We start from the raw sequence: 20,131 nt of genomic DNA, 5'->3' as shown, positions 1-20,131 counted from the left end.
CAGAAGCCTGTAGGCGCAGATGTCGAAAGGAGGGTCATAATTTAGACGTGGAGACAGCGGTGGTCTGACAGCCACTAGTCGTGCTTCACCGAGGTCCACTGCCCGCCCCGGCTGTCTGCTGGGGTTTCTGGGTCACCACCAGCAGGCACAAAGGCTCAAGGGTTTCACTGCAAGCTCATACTCACTTACAACATCTAGCTCACAACATGCATGATCCCACAAAACAACACCGATGGTCTACTTCTGCTCAATGCTCATTGGGAATGTCATACTTTTTATTATTAATGTCAATCTTTATTGATATAAATATTCATATTATAACATATTAAGCTCTGTCTTAAATCATAATTATGATTTAAAGATGAACTTGGGTCCTGCACTGCATGGCGTAACGCTTTAAGATCCATGCTACATTGTGACAGTTAAAATCTCAGCAGGGACCTTTTTAATGCATCCAACAAAAGACATGTTCAAGTACAAAAAGGAAATCTATGTGAGGATATTTGTATTCCCTTTAAGTGGAGAGGGTCTGCTCATCAAATGAATAAATAAATACTTTTCATAACTGAACACTAGGTATATATGTTTAAGCAGGTATATTACCCTTACATGATATACCGTGAATGAGAGGCTAACATCCATGCTGCGATCACGTACCCTGGTCAGGGTCAGAGAGAGGCCAGTAGCCTATCCCCTAGCAGCACAGGGCACATGGCTGCGGTACACCCTGGACCATCGCAGGGCACATGGCTGCGGTACACCCTGGACCATCGCAGGGCACATGGCTGCGGTACACCCTGGACCATCGCAGGGCACATGGCTGCGATACACCCTGGACCATCGCAGGGCACATGGCTGCGGTACACCCTGGACCATCGCAGGGCACATGGCTGCGATACACCCTGGACCATCGCAGGGCACATGGCTGCGATACACCCTGGACCATCGCAGGGCACATGGCTGCGGTACACCCTGGACCATCGCAGGGCACATGGCTGTGATACACCCTGGACCATCGCAGGGCACATGGCTGTGATACACCCTGGACCATCGCAGGGCACATGGCTGTGATACACCCTGGACCATCACGCATATTATGGGCAATTTAGAGATGCCACTTAGTCTGACTGCATATCTATAAATTACAGGAGGAAACTGGAGTTCCAAGAAGAAACCCACACAAGGTGGTGAGAACATGCAATCTCTACACACACAGGGGCCCAACGAGAGGTGTGGGTACACAGAGCACAACTCACCGAACCACTGTGTCAACCAAGAGAAAGAACCAGTTATCTGGTACTTTTTCATCTCAATATCAAATTTGCCAGTGGCAAGAAATTACATCTAGATGATGGCAAGCACTGAAACTTTTCATCAGAGCTGTGCAAATGCCACATTTGTCACAACCATGATGTCGAGATGCAAAAAAAGCCTGAAAAATATCAATATAGAGCATTTAGTACATTTTCCTCTAAATAAACCAGAAGGCCACCGATACTCATCATAAGCAGGCGATGTTTTTGAAGCATCTGTGTGTTGCGGGCTGGTCAAGAGGAACACTGTAATACCGCGTGGCAGAGCTGTGCCGGCGCCTCCTGCTGTTCCTCCTGTAATGACTGTGCTCCTCCACCTCTCCATCTGAGGTCCCTGCTCCTTCTGTCACTGAAACAGGTCCTCCATAAAGGCACGAGCCACACTTACCTTAAATATGTTCATGGCGGAGCCCCTGCTGACTTCAGTCCCTGGGTTCTAATTAACATTCGGCCTTAGATAACCTAAGGTACCCATCTCCAGTACTGTAATGAAGGGAGCTGAGGGTAAATACACCATTCGCCATGAGTTTTCTTCCATTTCCTTCCCTTTCCTTGATCGTGTGCAGTGGCAGGGACTGACAGCAAATAGAAGCAGTTGCAGGCTTCTGGAAGGGCATCTGAAGGAGACTTGGGCGCAATGGCAACAGATGCTTACAGCAGTGAAAGAGGCTCCACCAGCAGTAGCATAATGACAGATTAATGCATGGGACCCAACTGGCCTGCATATTAAAAGTTCCCCTGCCTTTATACCACTGAACATAAGCTATTTAAGCAGGTTTTTATTACTTGACACAGATGGCTATGAGGCATATTTCTGTCCCATTTGGAGATGGAGTTCCACAGCCAGCCCCTGGTTGTTTGCATGGTCGGTTTGTGAGAATGGGGTCAGGAGTTTGCCAGATGGAGTACAGCACCGGTGTGACTGAATCTATCACAAGATTTAACATCTCAGGCTTTTTAAGGGTCACGCTTTGCTGACACTGGTCACCACTAAGTACCCTACGTCAATGTTTCTCAGTCCGGTCTCCAGGGACCCACAGTCGGTCCATGTTTTTGTTCCCTCCCAGCTCCCTGCCAGGTAGTCCACATTTTTTTCTCCTGGGAGCTGGGAGGGAGCAAAAACATGGACTGTCTATGGGTCCCTGAGGACCGGATTGGGAAACACTGCCCTGCATGATAAACAAGGTGATGTTGCATGTTTTTCATAATGGGAGGTGAGATAACCACCCACAAAAAAAAAAAACAAAAAAAAAACGTGCCGCCTGACAGCCGTGAGTTTCACGCCTCACATACGCGCCACTTTAGGGGGGGAATCTGCAAATCGACCCTGAAAACGCTTGCCGAGACACAGCCGGGGAGCCTGTGTACACAGGCTGACACATGTAAACGCTCCGGGAGAGCTGCCCAGTTGCATAAGCAAGGGATGGCACACGTGCGGATGCAGATGCAACTATAATCAAGGAGCCCTCGCAACATGCTGAAGCGCATGCTGCCGTGCAACACAAACGTTGTTAAGATGTCAAAGGGCGGATGGCTTCCTGGATGAGGAAAACATCAGGGCCAACAGCAGGGAATCACCCTGAAGGTCGATCTTTCACCTTAACTATATATCACTGGTAGACGACAAGAAGCTTGATATCCCATAAACCAACCAAGCCACAAAATTAGAGGATGCAGAGTTTCAGGTAACAGGTGTACTACTGGGCCAGCTGCATAAGGGTGGTGGGTTCAAACCAGGACCCAGTTCTGAACCGGTATCTTGACTTGTGAGCCACCTCTGATTGGCTGATGTGGAATCCGGCATTTACTCAGTCCTGCCACATTAAGGTAACCTTAACTTGACAATGGATGATTAATGCACAACACATTAATGATATACTGTCACTGTAGAGACACTTCCAGTTGAGTCTTATATGTAGTTAGAAAAATGTTCAGGACTGTATTGCAGGGGTAAGAAGGCATTAAGGAGACCTCACGTTAAAAGGACAGTCTTTCCTTGGCAGCTGAAACACACTTTGCCTCTCTGTGACGGCATAGGCGAGAGCTCAGATGGGCCCAGACTCCCCAGGATGATGTGGCCCGAAAGAAACTTACTGTCTGAATAGAGGGACTAAAAAACCCTGCAGGATGATGTATTCCCTCAGTGATAAGACAGAGGAAATACATACACACTGATGGGTACTTTGGGTGAGTACATCTGCCAATAGTTTTAAAAGGTCTTATTTATCACGATCAGTCTCTGAAGGTGGGGAAATACTTGGCACCGACAGCAAAATCCCCCCCCCCCACATCCAAGAATATGTTTTGGATAATAAATCAGGAGGTACAGTAACAAAGTCATTAAGATATCAATTTGTAATCAAAAAGCTGAATTTACATCTTACAAAGCCACCGCAGCTAAACTATCAAACAACAAAATGAACATGAACCTAAAATGTTGGAATTTATCTAAAGGTAAAACTATAAAGAATCACTGTCAGCTCAGATGTGTAGCGACAATATCTGAAAAAGCAGATGAAGATATAGAAACTTGAGCGCACAAACAGCAAGGTTTACAGTCAGATTACACTTTGAACTTCGAAAGGCCGGGGCCTTCCGCAGCAGCTGAGGAGATTGAGCTGGTTCTGCTGGATGGGAAAACTAAGGAGAGCTGACATCTAACTGAGGCGAAGCATGATCCTCCTACTCAAATTCTAATACACACACACGCACACACACACACACACACACACACTCACAATGTTTCTCCCCCATTACACCCACACCGGCCCACACACACACGCAAACACATACAGTAATACAGTCATTTGGCTGAAGTCCCGAGCAGCTCCGCCGTTTTGTGGAATGTGTGGGGGAAAAAAACCCTGCAAGAGATGCAACAGCTCCTGCACATCTCCATGGCAACAGGAAGGAGTGCAGGGCATTCCATGATGCACGCTGTCAGGGAAAAGAGGGATTTAAACGCTGGTCACAAACCCTGAGGAACGGAGCCAGCAGGAAGTCAAAAATAATAAATGCCCATCGTGCCCTCTTTCCAGCTAAGGAAGCTCATCGTGGCCTCACCTTCCTGCCTGACTCCATACACGTACAGAAACCAGCCATTCGCACACTCTCTCACACACGCTGACACAGTCTCACGCACACACACACACAAGCTGCTTCAACCCATTCGCTAATTTTTCAGCCCATTAAGCACAGAGAAGCACGCATGCCTGCCAAACATGCCGCACACTGCATGTTGAGAGTGACATGTGACTCTCCTGTATGGGCGTGGCCTGCTGAGGGCCAATAATATTGCAGTCTTCAGTATCCACCTTCACCCTGTACAATATCTATTAATCTTCAATATGCACTGATCCAGTGAAGGGCAGACAGGCAGCCCATCACAGGACATGCACTCACACTCGCACAATATGAACAATTTAGAGATGCAGGTCTTCAGACTGCAGGAGGAAACCCTCACAAACACAGGAAGGAAAAAAAGCCACATCCCTGGAGGTGGAACTCTATAGCGCTGTCAGCTGAGCCACCACACTGCACAGCTTTGGGGTTTCGCAACTTTACCCAATACTGCAGCTGGGGAGGCAACACACGCGTATTATAAACAAGCTGCTGTTGTCCCCCATAGTAGGTAGACTGACTATAATCTCCAGTTTTATGTTGCCTACAGCCATAGATTTCTGCACTACACAATCTCTTTTAGGTGTTGATAATAAGCATTTCCCTCATTTGAAATCGGACCTGTAGATTGATCTTGTGGAGTCTCATGCATTAATCACTATGGAGGAAGCACTTGAGTTTTCCCTTTAGTTATCCAACTGCAAATAACAGACCATTTGCATCCATGCATCTTCTGACCAAACCAGGTACAGAGTGGGAGGACATTCTGTCTCTTAGAGGGCACATACATACACTGCCCCCTACAGGGCACATACACACACTGTTTAGACAAGCAAACTCACTTAACATGGTTAGATTGTGAGAAGAAATCCAGGACAGGTGTGGAATTTGAACTTCCCCAGTGTGCCGGCCGCAGTGCTACCCAGCAACCTATCATCTCAACAGATCACTAACACACATGCTTAAATGTTTCTCTAGTTCAAGGCTGCCTGCGCCTCATCCGCTCTCTCAGAAACACTTATACACTCACCTAAAGGATTATTAGGAACACCATACTAATACGGTGTTTGACCCCCTTTCGCCTTCAGAACTGCCTTAATTCTACGTGGCATTGATTCAACAAGGTGCTGAAAGCATTCTTTAGAAATGTTGGCCCATATTTATAGGATAGCATCTTGCAGTTGATGGAGATTTGTGGGATGCACATCCAGGGCACGAAGCTCCCGTTCCACCACATCCCAAAGATGCTCTATTGGGTTGAGATCTGGTGACTGTGGGGGCCATTTTAGTACAGTGAACTCATTGTCATGTTCAAGAAACCAATTTGAAATGATTCGAGCTTTGTGACATGGTGCATTATCCTGCTGGAAGTAGCCATCAGAGGATGGGTACATGGTGGTCATAAAGGGATGGACATGGTCAGAAACAATGCTCAGGTAGGCCGTGGCATTTAAACGATGCCCAATTGGCATAAAGGGGCCTAAAGTGTGCCAAGAAAACATCCCCCACACCATTACACCACCACCACCACCAGCCTGCACAGTGGTAACAAGGCATGATGGATCCATGTTCTCATTCTGTTTACGCCAAATTCTGACTCTACCATTTGAATGTCTCAACAGAAATCGAGACTCATCAGACCAGGCAACATTTTTCCAGTCTTCAACTGTCCAATTTTGGTGAGCTCGTGCAAATTGTAGCCTCTTGTAGCCTCTTGTAGTGGAGATGAGTGGTACCCGGTGGGGTCTTCTGCTCTTGTAGCCCATCCGCCTCAAGGTTGTGCGTGTTGTGGCTTCACAAATGCTTTGCTGCATACCTCGGTTGTAACGAGTGGTTATTTCAGTCAAAGTTGCTCTTCTATCAGCTTGAATCAGTCAGCCCATTCTCCTCTGACCTCTAGCATCAACAAGGCATTTTCGCCCACAGGACTGCCGCATACTGGATGTTTTTCCCTTTGCACACCATTCTTTGTAAACCCTAGAAATGGTTGTGCGTGAAAATCCCAGTAACTGAGCAGATTGTGAAATACTCAGACCGGCCCGTCTGGCACCAACAACCATGCCACGCTCAAAATTGCTTAAATCACCTTTCTTTCCCATTCTGACATTCAGTTTGGAGTTCAGGAGATTGTGTTGACCAGGACCACACCCCTAAATGCATTGAAGCAACTGCCATGTGATTGGTTGATTAGATAATTGCATTAATGAGAAATTGAACAGGTGTTCCTAATAATCCTTTAGGTGAGTGTATACCCAAGCAGCAGTGTGGTGACCCTGGCAGAGCACAAGGCTCGTCCGGCACGGCACACATAACTGCCACTCTAAGTCATGTGGTCAGTGGACCGGCGTACTAACCCAGCTGCCCAGCATAGATCAACCACACCAAGAACCGCAGCAATGTGAAGAATGGCATGAAAGAACCGCAAGACCATCATTTATACTGTGATCAGAAGTAGCCACTGTTATACAGTAAAGAAAGGCACTGCATGTAAGTAAAAAGTTTTTAACTGCATGGAATAGTGTTAAGAGAGTACGGTCAGCCAGTCACCAGGGCAAACTGAGATTAAAGGCCTTACTCAAGGACCCAACAGTAAAGTAACTCTACCAGCCACGGGAAGTGAATCCAAGCCCTTCTGATCAGTCCTAAGCCCCTGGGCCACACAGCGCCCCCATAGGGCCTTAAGGAGAAATGCCTGCTCTGAGTATGAATGGTTGTGTACCTGCCTGTTTGGCCTTACGCCAATGTCTGAGATAGACTACAGTGCTGAATTTGCGAAACCCATTCAGACTGGAAGCGAGGAGCCGGCTTCACCATGGCCCACACTTTTAATTCTAAGCAGCCATGTAGCAACACAGTCCAGTCTGAAGGAGAAAAAAAACGTGATTATTACGGAGGAGCCAAAGCGAGTTCATGACCCCATATTCAAATCAGATTAATGGTAAGCAGTCAAAGCAGACAGCGGTGGAGACGGCCGTGAAAGAAGGGTGACCCAGGTGACACTAGCATGTTTCGGACACTGATGAATGCTGCACGCGTGGAATAGGGACCCTTGTGCTTTTCAGAGATTACCTAGAGCCTGGAACACTCAGAGTCCCGAAAATTGCACCACCACCCCAGTAGGAGACACAAACCAGCGTAAATTACATGTAAAACACGCCATGCATGCACACATCCCAAACAGCAGTGACACTTTCCTCACAGCACGCAAAGCCCATAACAAGCTGTCGCGGCTCTCTGCTCCAGTCCTCATTGTGGCGGTGGGAGGCCACCCTGGGGCGGGAGGGGTGGGGGGCATAAATCTTCATCACGTCGCTGTGGAGAGAGACCATGCGATGGAGCTCCACATGTAAGCAGCCGCTCTGAGAGGGTATCTCCCAGGTCATGGATGCACACGCATAGGGAACTGCGTGTTTCACATATTCACATACTGGGTTATAACGGTGCCATAGAGGAGCCAGTATAGAGCTTGATGGTGGCATAGAACGGCCGGTGTAGAGCTTGACAGCGTCGTAGAGCGGCTGCGCTGAGCGTGCCCCTCCATTAGTCAGCCAACATGCTCTCTGATCCCCCTCTGATCAGAGAGCCCTCACTCGGGATTCCTGCCCAGTCGCCCTCTGTCCCCCTCCTCCAATCCCTGCTGCTCAGAAATCCACCCCAAAATGGGGGGGGGGGGGTCAATCCATGGGACGGCAACATAATCCTGCAATCCCCCCTCCCAGCTGAACGATGGCCCCGAGTCCCTAAGATGTACCCTGCCCTCTCTAGCGACGCAGACACCTGTGTCAGTGCGGCGGGGGGGGGCACTGTCTCAGCCTCGGCCAAAGACCCCCACTTCAGAGTGAGGGGCTTCACCTGACTCACTCGCCTCCTCGCTCTCATACATGCGGACCTGCACTGTGCCCAAAGCAGCCTGTCTCACCCAGCATTCAGGCACAGTGTCACAGCCAGGGAACACCGACGTTACAGGGGAGCCTCTTCACAGAACAGAACAGGCAATCAGCTAACGAGCAAAGGTGGGCTCTGCTAAATCACCGCATTCTTACCTTCCAGAGTGCCAATCTGCCGGAGACATTCTTCTTCTTCTTCTTCGATCGATGACAGAGAGGCACTAGATCATAACGAGAATCTGCATCTGAGACCGACTTGAAAAGAATCGGCGTTCCTTCCTTCTCTCTACTCCTGCTGCTCCTCCTCCACCCTTTTCTGTGTCTTGTTTTTATCCAAGCCCTCTGAAGAGACAAAGCGACAGGGTGCTCTGGTCCTCGGCTCCGCGCTGAAACCTACACTGCAGCAGCCAGGAGGACGAAGCCAGTCAATGCCTGTTCCCCTCTGCCAGCGCCACGCAAAACGTGGATCTGGAGTTGATTCCACGCGGATGCGGATCACTCTCTCTCCCTCGCTCTCTCTCACGCTCTCGCTCTCTCTCTCTCTCTCTCTCTCCTTCCCTGGCTTCCTTCAGTGCAGCAGCTTTCACTACATGTTCTCTGTATTAAAGAAGCTTCTCCTCTACCGTCGCATCCCTCGTGCTCTCTGCCTATTTCCGCGCCACTTCAGTGAGATGCTGTACACTTCAGCGACACGGTCGCTCCCTCCAAACCTGTAACGAATTCTTCTGATGACATCACGCCTTCAACAAGCCCAACATGGGCAGCTTCCTGTCATTGTACAAGCGCTGCCACCATTGATGACAAGTGTCTCCCTCAATTCAGATGGGGGCCTTAGAGACTGACTGCCAGGGCGTCGGGCACTGATACGGGGCAGACAAGACGCTCGCTCGAATGTTACCGGCAAACGAGACCAAAAAGCTTCCATGCTGATCGTTTTCCGCCATCACCGGTCCCTCTCGGACCCAGCACAGTAATAAGCAGGACTACCTGAAGGGGGTGGGGGTTTAATTACAGGTGACTGTGTCAAGGGCCGTCTCTCTGCAGACAGTGAGATCTGCACATTTTCCATGGGGCAGATCAAGCCTTTCGCACTGTTACTCAATAACAGCGTCGCTTATGCAGCGAAGCACTACAAAAAAACCAAGGTACACAAGAAAGCAACATGCAATTCTTGTTGTCAGACAAAGAGGGAGGAGATCTTCCTAGTTTCAACTGACATCATGGACCACAGCAGTCTTTTCAAGTACATTTTTGATTTGTAGTTTTCAAGAACCATAGTGTTAAAAGTCAGCAGAAAAGAAAAAACTGGACACTTGTTGTTGTTGCCCTAGAGGCCATCCATCCATCTTTTGAGCACTTATCCATTACAGTTTGGTAGTGAGCCAAGAGTTGACCCCAGACGGTACAGGCCACGTGGCACGGCACACCTAGCTGATAAAACAGGAAGCCGGTACCAGACGAATCGCATACTGGGCATTAAAGGTGAAATCTGTTCATCTAGATGTGAGGCAAAGTGTAGGTTTAATTCGTCGGTTCCTACTTGAGACAGAAGACCAAAAATATCTTGTAAACTTACATAACTCATTGCAATTGACCGTTTACTGTACATGCACAAACGACCGTTTCCTGTACGTCTAAATTGTGGCCTTCTCAGAGGGGTGCTCCATCAGCACGCCGGCTCCACTGCGCCAAAGACGGCTGTCCATAAGTGCGTGGCGTGCAGCTTGGCACGTGACTGCAGCAGCCCGGCCTGGCTGAGCCCAGCCTCCATTTACAGGCCCAGCGTGAGCTCGCAGCTTCTCCCTTCAAGCTGCATAGCAGTCAAACTGTCCAACAACGTGTCACAAATAAGTTGAGATATTCAGGGTGTTTTTTTTCCCCGAGAATAAGTGCCAGGCCATCAACTGCTGACATTATTGGACTGTCACCATCTAGGTGATTGGTTTCAAAGCAAAGAAGACTCATCGAAGGCAGAGATTATGAAGGAAACATCATTTTGTTCGCTAATCTCATTTCACAGCTCGCACATTTACATGAGGAAAACCGCAAGGCATGAATTGCTGCTAATTTACAGGCTCAAAATTTATAAATGCACACTTTAGGACAGTGGAAGTCATGGACCCTCAAATTTAGGGCAGAAACATCAAGCAGTTGTAAATACAAGAATTTGGTTTACTAGTTATGATTCCAACATACTGGAAATCCTGACATTCCTGCTTACAGGTTTTTAACTCATATTTTCAAAAGTTTAGAAAGCTTACCATCTGCCAAAGCCACCATTTAAATGAAAAGGTTACCACCAACAGGCATGATATTACATAAGTTTCACACACATTGCACCACTGTGATGCCAACATCATAGGACAACAGTGTCAAAACACTAATTCACTAAATACTAAAAATCACTGGGAGGAAAAATCTGAATAATAAATTGATGTATGTGGGTTGGTAGCTGTTAAAAGTGCAAGTCGTTAAGAAAACTAAAAAGTGCAAAAAACTGCATGGCAATTGGTATAATATAAGAGTATTGATTGACACTTATCTGGCCCTTGAACTTTCCACTCCTCTCAATTCAGAAACAGTTACTCTGGACATTGACTCTGGTTTTACCAGAAGCAAATGCTGAGCTACCCGTTTATCTGGATAAAGACATCAGCATCCCGTGACCATGGCCATCACCAGCAATGGGTGATACCAAGGATATCCATGATGTGGATATGGTATATCACACAATGGCATGTATAAACATTCATTCCATCCATCCATTTCCTGAAACCGCTTGTCCTATTCAGGGCAAATGGGGGTCTGGAGCCTATCCCGTAGGCTACGGGTACAAGGCAGGGAACAACCCAGGATGGGGTGCCAACCCATCACAGGGCACAAGATTACATAGATTTGGAATTAAATTTAAAAAAAACTTAAGAACTGACTCTGCAAAATGCCTTAAGAAGATAAGTTCTGATCTTATTTATAAAAAATGCTGAAACTCATGCAAAGAAATGTACCTTTTACCCATTTATATTCTAACACAGAAATTCTAATAGGGTACCTTGCATGCTTTACTTGAATATCAAGGTAAAGTGATAGATATCTCATGGACATAACGTGCAGGGCTGTATATCCTCTGTGTCCCTGCAAGTGCAGAGTATGTAGTAAAGTGCAAATACATGTCTAATTATAACCCATGGTGTACTTTACAGTGAAAGCCTGTCCCTGCATTGTTCACACAAACTGAGATCCCATGAAGACAGGTGCTTATGAATATTCATTGCCTGTGACACTTTTTTATGCTTAATTCTGATTTGAATCACTATCATTATGACTAAAAGCTTTTCACCCATGAATTTTTGGGTCTAAATAGGTGTCAGGCCTGCCTGCTCATTATCACTTATGAATGCTGTTGGAGATCTTCACCCGAATGAGCTGAGAGAAGACTCGGTCAAAGCTGCTAGTTGAAAACATAGCATTTGGCTAACATGTTAGACAAAAGTAATCACGCATTATGTTTTATCATTACGGCTCCTTCAGCCTAAGAATGGCAATTGCATTTATTAACTCCTAAAACCTAAAGATATTATGTTTCTTCTCTTATGTAATGTTACATAGTGTTGCTTCTTTTATTGCTTGGATTTGACATTTTGTCCAATTAGTATAGAAACAGATTCCAACTCTAACCATTACTGTGTTCTTGGCATGGAGGTTCTAAACCCATAATGGGGGTGTGCACCTATGACCCTCTGTCACGTATGACTTCCTACCTGCTACTTCAACTAACTGCTGCTGATCCCTTGGACTACAGTGTCTAAACATGAATCACTGTAGGATGGAAAGCTGGGAAATGTTGAAGGACAAAATCATGAAGACACCTCTGTAAATCATCACAAATACTCCCTGTATGCTTTGACATTTTTTTTCCTAATATGGGTGCAGAAAAACAAAGGATACCTAAAGGAACATGAACCACTGATGTCTTACAACAGACCAGGTGATCCTTCTTTAGGTTTAGCACAGACCAATAGCTTAACACTACTCAAAACTACTTGAGGTGCGGCTTATGAGCACAATCAGTATCCCTTATAGTGGTGACTCCAGTGTCCATGGAACGGCAAGTTGTTCAGGTTAATGAGTCCATCATGTGACTTTGAGTACAGGAATATAAGCTGAAGCCATTGAGGACATATTCATTCAGATCTCAGATTTACAGTAAAATATCAACTACCAGAATCCTGCTAGAATTAAGGAACACAACACATGCCTGCCACCTACTGGTGTGATAGGGTTCTATGTCCTTATATTTTGGGCCATTTGAAAAAGTTAATTTACAAAGTACAGCAGACAGACCATCATCTCTGCATTTTCACTTCATTTATTTTATGCTTTTATCAAAAAGCGACTTACAACAGAGGAAATAATTATAGCTTATTTGTACTCCCTGGGATGTGAACCCACAACCTTTGCATCTTTAGTTCAATGCTCTACTTGTTGTGCTCCTGGAGCATGTGCACATCAGCACCCAGGCATTTGGAACTGACCTCAGCTCAGACCACAGATGAGATACCCCCACAGGCTGACAAAGGCCATTTCCAGTGGCTTCTAAAGGTCAGCATTCCTAAGGAGGTTGCATTGCCAGTCAGTCTTGGAGTCCCTGATGCCCTCCTCACACCATAACTATTCTTGGAGTTCTGTTACCTTCCCTCTACTCATCATAGCCTGGTCCAAATCACCCTGTAGCCCATCTTACTCTGAGACACACCACAGCCCATCTTTTCTGTAGCAGCCCTTCATGAAAAGTGAATTGCATCAAACCCAATTGTGGGCTTCCAAGAGGCCAGCATGAATTTATTAGCTGTGAGAGCTACCTGCATTGCATACCGTAGATGTGATTACTCCGAGTCGGGGGCGGTAAGTAGCACCTGCAAACGAGTTACACTTAACACTGTAATTTCCTGCCCCAAGAGGCTTGAGTAAACACTGGTGCCGCATCCCTCAGCTGGGGCTCACAGCGACAGCAGAGGCCAAACAAAGCCCCCCCTCGCCCTGAAGCCTTTCACACCTGTGCCAGGCCAAGAGACAACCACCCCCACCTCCCCCCCAAAAGCTACAAATTTCGCAGCTGAGTTTCAATGTGAAGCACATGGCCTCAACGGTATTCTCACCAATGTGCCTGAACACAGCGGTGCAGCTTTACCATGCTGAAACTCCGCCACCAGCTCCTTGTCAGGGCAGGAAATTTAAGATGAATACAATAAATCTTGTCAATTCATATAGTAGGTAGCTTGGGCAATTGTGGTTCACTGTGAGAATTCTTGCCTGGCATGTGGGGGGCCTGTGTTTGAGTCTGACCATCTCACTTAATGGGGGGGATGCTGTGTAGGTTAGGTCTCTGTACCTGTGAATCCCACGTGTTATAAGCCCTTAACAACCACTACACCCCCCCTGCAAAATGGCTGCTAATCCTGCACACAGACCGTGGGTTTTGCACCAACTTTCCTGAATGTCTCAAAGGAAAGCAAGACGGGACATGCCAAAAGAAACATTCCACTGCACTTGTAAAAATGACAAGAAGAAAGTCATCATTTGCCACCCAAGTATGCAAAACCACAGCAGAGTCAAATGGAGATCTTACCATTATCTGGCATTAAATATCACCCAAGCTCTGTGTGGAGTACAGAAGATGGATAAAGACCATAGTAGACAACAGTGCCAGCTTCTTCGTTCGTCGTCTCCGGGTCACGTGACCCAGTGTTGCAGACGTGCATGCGGTGTTGGTGTGACTGCCACTTGGGCCACTTGATGGAGCTCATGACCCCATGCACGGGTGATGAAATGTAGCGGTTTCTGTGCGATGCACAAATTCAAGAGGTGTAATTCATTAACGGCACGATGTAAACTGTAAGCGAGGAGCTTTTCTTATGCCAGAGCGCCATCAGACACATCATCACCTGGACAGTTAACAGCTCAAGGGCTGACAAAGAGAACTCCCTGAAGGAGCTGCTGCAGGTCACAAAACAGACAATGGTGTGGAAATTTCCTCTATTACCTTCCCTAAATCCCCATAGCACCTCCAAAACCTAGCCTGCAGATATCGGTCCTTGACCCACAAAAAGACAGCAATGACTGACACAGCTAGTGATGGGGATGGGCTCTAGCATCAGTCCTGCATTTCACCGTCGACCAAAATGACAAACTACTGACACATATATTGACTCACGAGAAAGGGGAAAGTGATAGCCAAGGCACGAGAAAGGGGAGAGTAATAGACAAGGCAGCGGCATAGCATAGCATATCAGTCCAGACATTCCCATAAGCATGGTCAGTAACAAATAGACTCCATCATTTTTGTATTTCCTTGCCAAGCCAAATTGTACAATATAATAATTCTATAAACCCATTAATGAAACCATGAAACAGTGGATATTATCTACTCAGATTCAGGGCTCAGAGCTTAGAATATGCTCAGATGGAATTTTACCCAAACAACCTTGGGCCTGTTTCACAAAGCAGGATTACTTGCTTAGCCAGATAACTTGCCAGATTTAAGGTAGTCTGGGCTAAATAGACCTTATTTTCATCAACTTACATTTAGCCCAGACTACCTTAAATCTGGCAAGTTATCTGGCTAAGCAAGTAATCCTGCTTTGTGAAACAGACCCCTGCTATTTTGGCTCAGTCATGGAGGCCTCCAGGTGCAATATGACACTGTGACAGTATGACACTGCGAAGTGTGGCTCCAGCCTAGGTGTAAATCAGTCACAATATCATGCCACTGGTTAATTAATCTGTGCTACTGGTTTCCCAGTGCACACACCTGAAAAGAATGTTCTCCTGAACGTAATCAATGTCAGACAGCAAATCAACACTGCATTTGTTTATTGACTAAAAAGCAAGAGAAATTCCTCATCATGGCTTTGTTGATCCATTTTGGCTCTCACTTGGGACATAGTGCCACCTAGTGGAGATATTTGGAGAATCAAGTCTTGTGAAAATTAGCTGGATCAGACACAATTGTTGTCCAGTACAAAGAACTAATCATTAACACTTTAAGACTGTTAACACTTTAAAATGAGGTTTGTTCATGTATTACATTTTATGTAACAGGTCCAATGTTTTGATAAGAACAATTTAAGATTTTCACTGGATATGGGAACACTTCCCCATAAAATACAATTTCAAGGTTTGTTTCATGGCAGATTGTCTGTATTATACAGATAAAAGGTTCTGGTCAGTATTTCTCCTCCATTTCGAAGAACCCGATGCTGGGAGCAGCTGTAAAACTGCTCCTCAACATGGAACTTATAGAGTCACTTCACTGTAATTATGAAAGTATTCCATTGTCTTATTTGTTATTCTAACATTGTACTATTCTATTTTTTTTAAACACCAGCTCCAGGAGTCATAAGATGCTTCTTGTTATATATGTACTTCTGTATACTATAATAACAATAAATATTTTGAATTGAATTCAATTAAATTGAAGGAATTTACAGTTTATCCATATCCAATCAAAAATGTAGACTGAAGAGGCAGTCATTACACCTGTCTAATTGCAGTGCTTGATGCAAATTCTTGGTTTTTGGCTTTCGGTCTGCTGGAGAATCATTTGCAGCTGTCTGGGAGAGGCCGAGAGGCAGAGCAGTAGGAGGTAGGTGCTGTGAACAGCTTATGTGCAACTGTCAAGATTCCTAGCACTCTTTATTTGAGATACCAAACTAAATTAGCAGCTTGTTGTGTATTTTTTCTTAAAATCACACCAAACTGAAACTGAACATCCATACAAGTATATACAGACATACCCCATAACTGTAAGGTTTGGTGCCCATCTGCTAATGTAAATTTGACTCAGTTCTCAGTCTCTTATAGCCCTAGTCGCTAATGTGTTTCCCTGCTCCCTGGGCTGCTACGTAGCTCAATAGGTTGAGTTAATGGCTCACAAGCTGATACCCTTCCAGTTGTGGATACAAAGATGGCCTGCCTAACATTTTGTTTATTTTGGGTTTTTATTTTATCCACAGCTTTTGATATTTCCTGGTACCTGTAACGCTTCATGTTTGTGTCCTTGTGGACCAAGCAGGGGACTCCATTTAGGGTTTGAACAGCTTCATATCCGCAGGGTCAGAAAGAGCAGCAGGAGGATTTTTTTAAATATTTGCTAAAAACTTCATGTCAGGTTAAAACGTGAAGCCAAATAATACAGACTACCTGCATTAAAGGCTTCAATGAAAATCCATAAATCCTACAACATGGAGAAAGACATGAGACTATCAAGGTTTTTTATAATTGAAATGAAGTTGAGATAAATCTCTGAGACTCAGGTGTAACTTCAAACATCAAAAAACTGGGTCAGTAAAATCTTAATGAGCCATCTCATGGTGAACGTTACTGCGGATCAAAATCCTGTTTGCCCCATTCACCTGGTGATGAGCGAAATTAGCACACAGATCATCACCAAGATAAAGCTATGTTACCTCCAAAAGGCAGGGGCCTGCCTGAAATCATACTGATTCCATTTTTATATATTGCAGGGTCTGAAGTCATACTACCATTTACATATGAGCAGGGACTGATAACTGGAACACAAGCCCAGGTTATATAAAGAAACCTTCATACTGTTAATGCGTACTTGCGTACCAGTTATGTCAATCCCTGCATATGACACTGTAATTGGTACTGACAGTAGCCTGTTGAAGCACCTGGAATGTACAACCCCATTTCCAAAAGAGGTGGGACGCTGTGTAGAATTTCTCAGTTTCAACATTTGATATCTTGTCTTTGTTCTACCTTCAATTAAAACTGGTTTGCATTATTTGTAAATTTACATTTTACACATCGTCCCAACTTTTTTGGAAACAGGGTTGTAAAACCAGTACTCTCTGAATAAAACAGCACCAAAGAGGAGCTCCCTGAAAGCAGAGTGCTATACTCAAAAATATATGGCTCCTAGATGAACGGTCATCTTGTGACCTAGCAAGTTTGATAAGAATCATGGATTTGTTGCAAGTTGGCAGATATCACGGGGTGAATCAGCTACAGCTGGGAAGCACCCCACTGCGGATCCTGCACAATCACAAATTTTGCTTTCCTGTCCTGATACATGCCAAAGTAAACGCTCCTGACCAACAACTCTGTTCATACATCTCACACACAAGGACAAAAAGGACCACAATTTCACAGTGCAGCTGAAACCCCTCCCTTCTGTAAATCCCATGTTTCTGTGCTTCGAAACATCTACAATGCTAAACTTGAACAGGAAACTCATTAAACTTCTGAAGTCAAGTGTATTTACAAAAAAAAAAAAAGCTAAGTTCATCATAGAAAAGCAGCCACAGGAGTTTCCATAGCAACACAAGTCACGATTGCTGTTAAGAAATTTTTTGAGGTAGGATTTAATTAAAGTCTGCTGTATAAACCTCATACAAATATAAATGAATAAACTTGGCCTTTAATCACATATGACATAAGAGAATTTGCATCTTAGATTATTACATTTACTTTATATATTTTCTATAATATTCTAACAGGATCAGCAGGGATAGGGTAGGGTAGCTGGTTACCTGTGTTCCTTTCACACATGATGCAGCAATGTTTCCACAAGACCTTTGAAAAAACCTGTGGATACAAAGAGATAGAGATAAGCATGAGCCCCATCAGATAACCTTTCATTTTGCATTTTTGATTACCTCAAGAACATACTTTATCCAGCCACCCATCCATAAAGACATATACCCAGAAGCACAGGACATGAGGCAGGGGAGGCTCTGGACTTCAGCCAGGACATACACGTTTATACATGCACATTAATACACTATGGCAAATTTGTGGACTGCACGTGGAAACTTAGAGTAATTAGTTAGGCTACTGGGTGTATTATGCATGTAATATAAAGATTCACAAACTGGCCAGGTATTTTAATTGTATGAAAATATTGATATACGGTAATGTTTTAAAAATCATAACTTTACCAGCGTATCCATTCCGGAATAATAAAAGAGAAATGGTAGATTACGGATTATTTTTTTTTTTAATTGGAAAAGCTTTACGCGTGTAGAGGGAAAGACATTATAACAAATTGTGGATCGGTTGTGTTACGGATAGATCATTTTGGCAAATCAGATTAGAAACCGCGTAAAAGTGACGAAAACTTCATGTGTGAACAGTGAACATAGCACAATACACTCGACACGCTTTAACAGCAGACCATACAGCCCTGGATTTCAGCAGCCATGGGTGTCTGAAGGGCATTAGGCAGATGAAGTAAACTGGGTGAAGAGATGTACAGTCAAAAAGACAAGAGCAGCAAGTGAAATCAAAGGCGTTTGATGTTTAAAGATTTGGCGCATATTTGATGACAGCACTAAAATGTTTTGTAAATTACATTGTTATACCAATCAAGCGTTTTCTATGCTACAGCATACTGTGTGAACGTATTACAGTCAGAGTGACCCTTACTGCGCCCTGACGGCCAGTAGAGACCGCTCTGTAACCAAAGACAAACACACCGACTCCCGCGGCGGAAAGTCAATTTGCGAAAATTAAATGCATTATAAGCTCAACAAAGGCGCTAATTGTAAGTTACTACTAAATTATAGCAGTATTTTCTTTTATTATTCCGGAATGGATACGTTGGTACAGCTCTGAGGTTTAAAACATTACCATATATCAATAATTTCATACAGCAATTAAAATACCTGGCTATAGTTTGTGATATGTGATTGACAAATGCATCGGTAAATGTATGATTCACAAACACTTTCAACTCACAAATCTTGTTCTCCATTTAGCCGTTTCATCAAAAGATGGTATTTATCTCTTTCTTAGAAATAAAACTTAAAAGACGACTTTTACATTTTTTAATTTTAACACAAATATTCTTCATACTGTATTATGAAAGTACCTTCTTGAGCGCTGTCATTCTAGGTAACTCCAGGTTTTTTTAGCCTCCTTTTCACATGTTGGGCTTTGTCACCGAAGTTTGTGTTGCTGAATTTGATATTATACCGTGCCGTTGCTATATTTATCCATCCCCGTCCCGGTTTCCAAGAGCCGCCGCTCAGGCGCTTGTTTTGCGCAAGTCAATAAAAACAGCGGCGAAGGAAGGCAGTATCGGACACGTAAATACGCCATTTTGATAAGGCTCAGGACGTTTTAATGACGGTCACATGGGTTTCTCACCATGGCAATGGTGATGATGAGGGACAGCTCGCGCCGCTGCGGCCACGCGCTGACGGGTGAACAGAATAGCCGTTATAATCAACCCATTTAAATTCCTTCGCGCAATTAAGTATTGAGGAAGGTCACTGAAACACGCGACATACATTAGTGTAAACGAGCGGTCTTACAGATGAAAACCACCATTTTACGTATATGTACATTTCCTATCCTTGCCAAAGAAACTAGCCAGCAAACCTTAATCAATAGTTTAATTATAATCCGTATCCTAAACTAATTAATATACTGTCTGTGGTCTTAATAAAGGTAATGCATACGTCAAGAACATGCATGTTAAACCGAACAACTGAAGAATGCTAGTTCTGATTAATTTAAACTTTTTAAAAGTTTTAAATTCTCTGAAACACACGGAAATCCGTACTAGTCAGTCTGCAGTTCGTTAAAATGAGCCCCACCGCTGACAAAGGGAAAATAACTCAATTATCATGAAAACCGTGTCACAACTAAACAACAGTAAGCAAAATCATGTTTATGAAACAATTAACCAGTATAAAAAATTCTCACTGCCAGTGTATCAAATTAAACTTTATTAAATTAGTTAATAAATCAATATTTAGAAGAAATTCTTCTCTGGGAAATAGAGCA

General features: G+C 44.5%; 1 protein-coding gene across 1 annotated transcript in view; it reads right to left on the bottom strand.

Annotated features, from left to right (window-relative positions):
- The window catches only part of LOC111850691 (disks large-associated protein 2-like), a 93,807-nt gene extending 74,319 nt beyond the window's left edge, over positions 1 to 19,488 (bottom strand). The window contains exons 1-2 of the mRNA XM_023824868.2: positions 19,212 to 19,488; positions 17,872 to 17,926 (exon numbers count right to left, since the gene is read on the bottom strand). Of these exons, the coding sequence (XP_023680636.2) occupies positions 17,872 to 17,926; positions 19,212 to 19,229 (73 nt within the window). The 5' untranslated portion in view covers positions 19,230 to 19,488. The remainder of the gene's footprint in view (positions 1 to 17,871; positions 17,927 to 19,211) is intronic.
- Between the last annotated feature and the right edge of the window lie 643 nt (positions 19,489 to 20,131).

Source organism: Paramormyrops kingsleyae, chromosome 19 (assembly GCF_048594095.1).
Source record: "Paramormyrops kingsleyae isolate MSU_618 chromosome 19, PKINGS_0.4, whole genome shotgun sequence".
NCBI lineage: Eukaryota > Metazoa > Chordata > Actinopteri > Osteoglossiformes > Mormyridae > Paramormyrops > Paramormyrops kingsleyae.
This window is presented reverse-complemented; position numbering and strand designations above follow the sequence as displayed.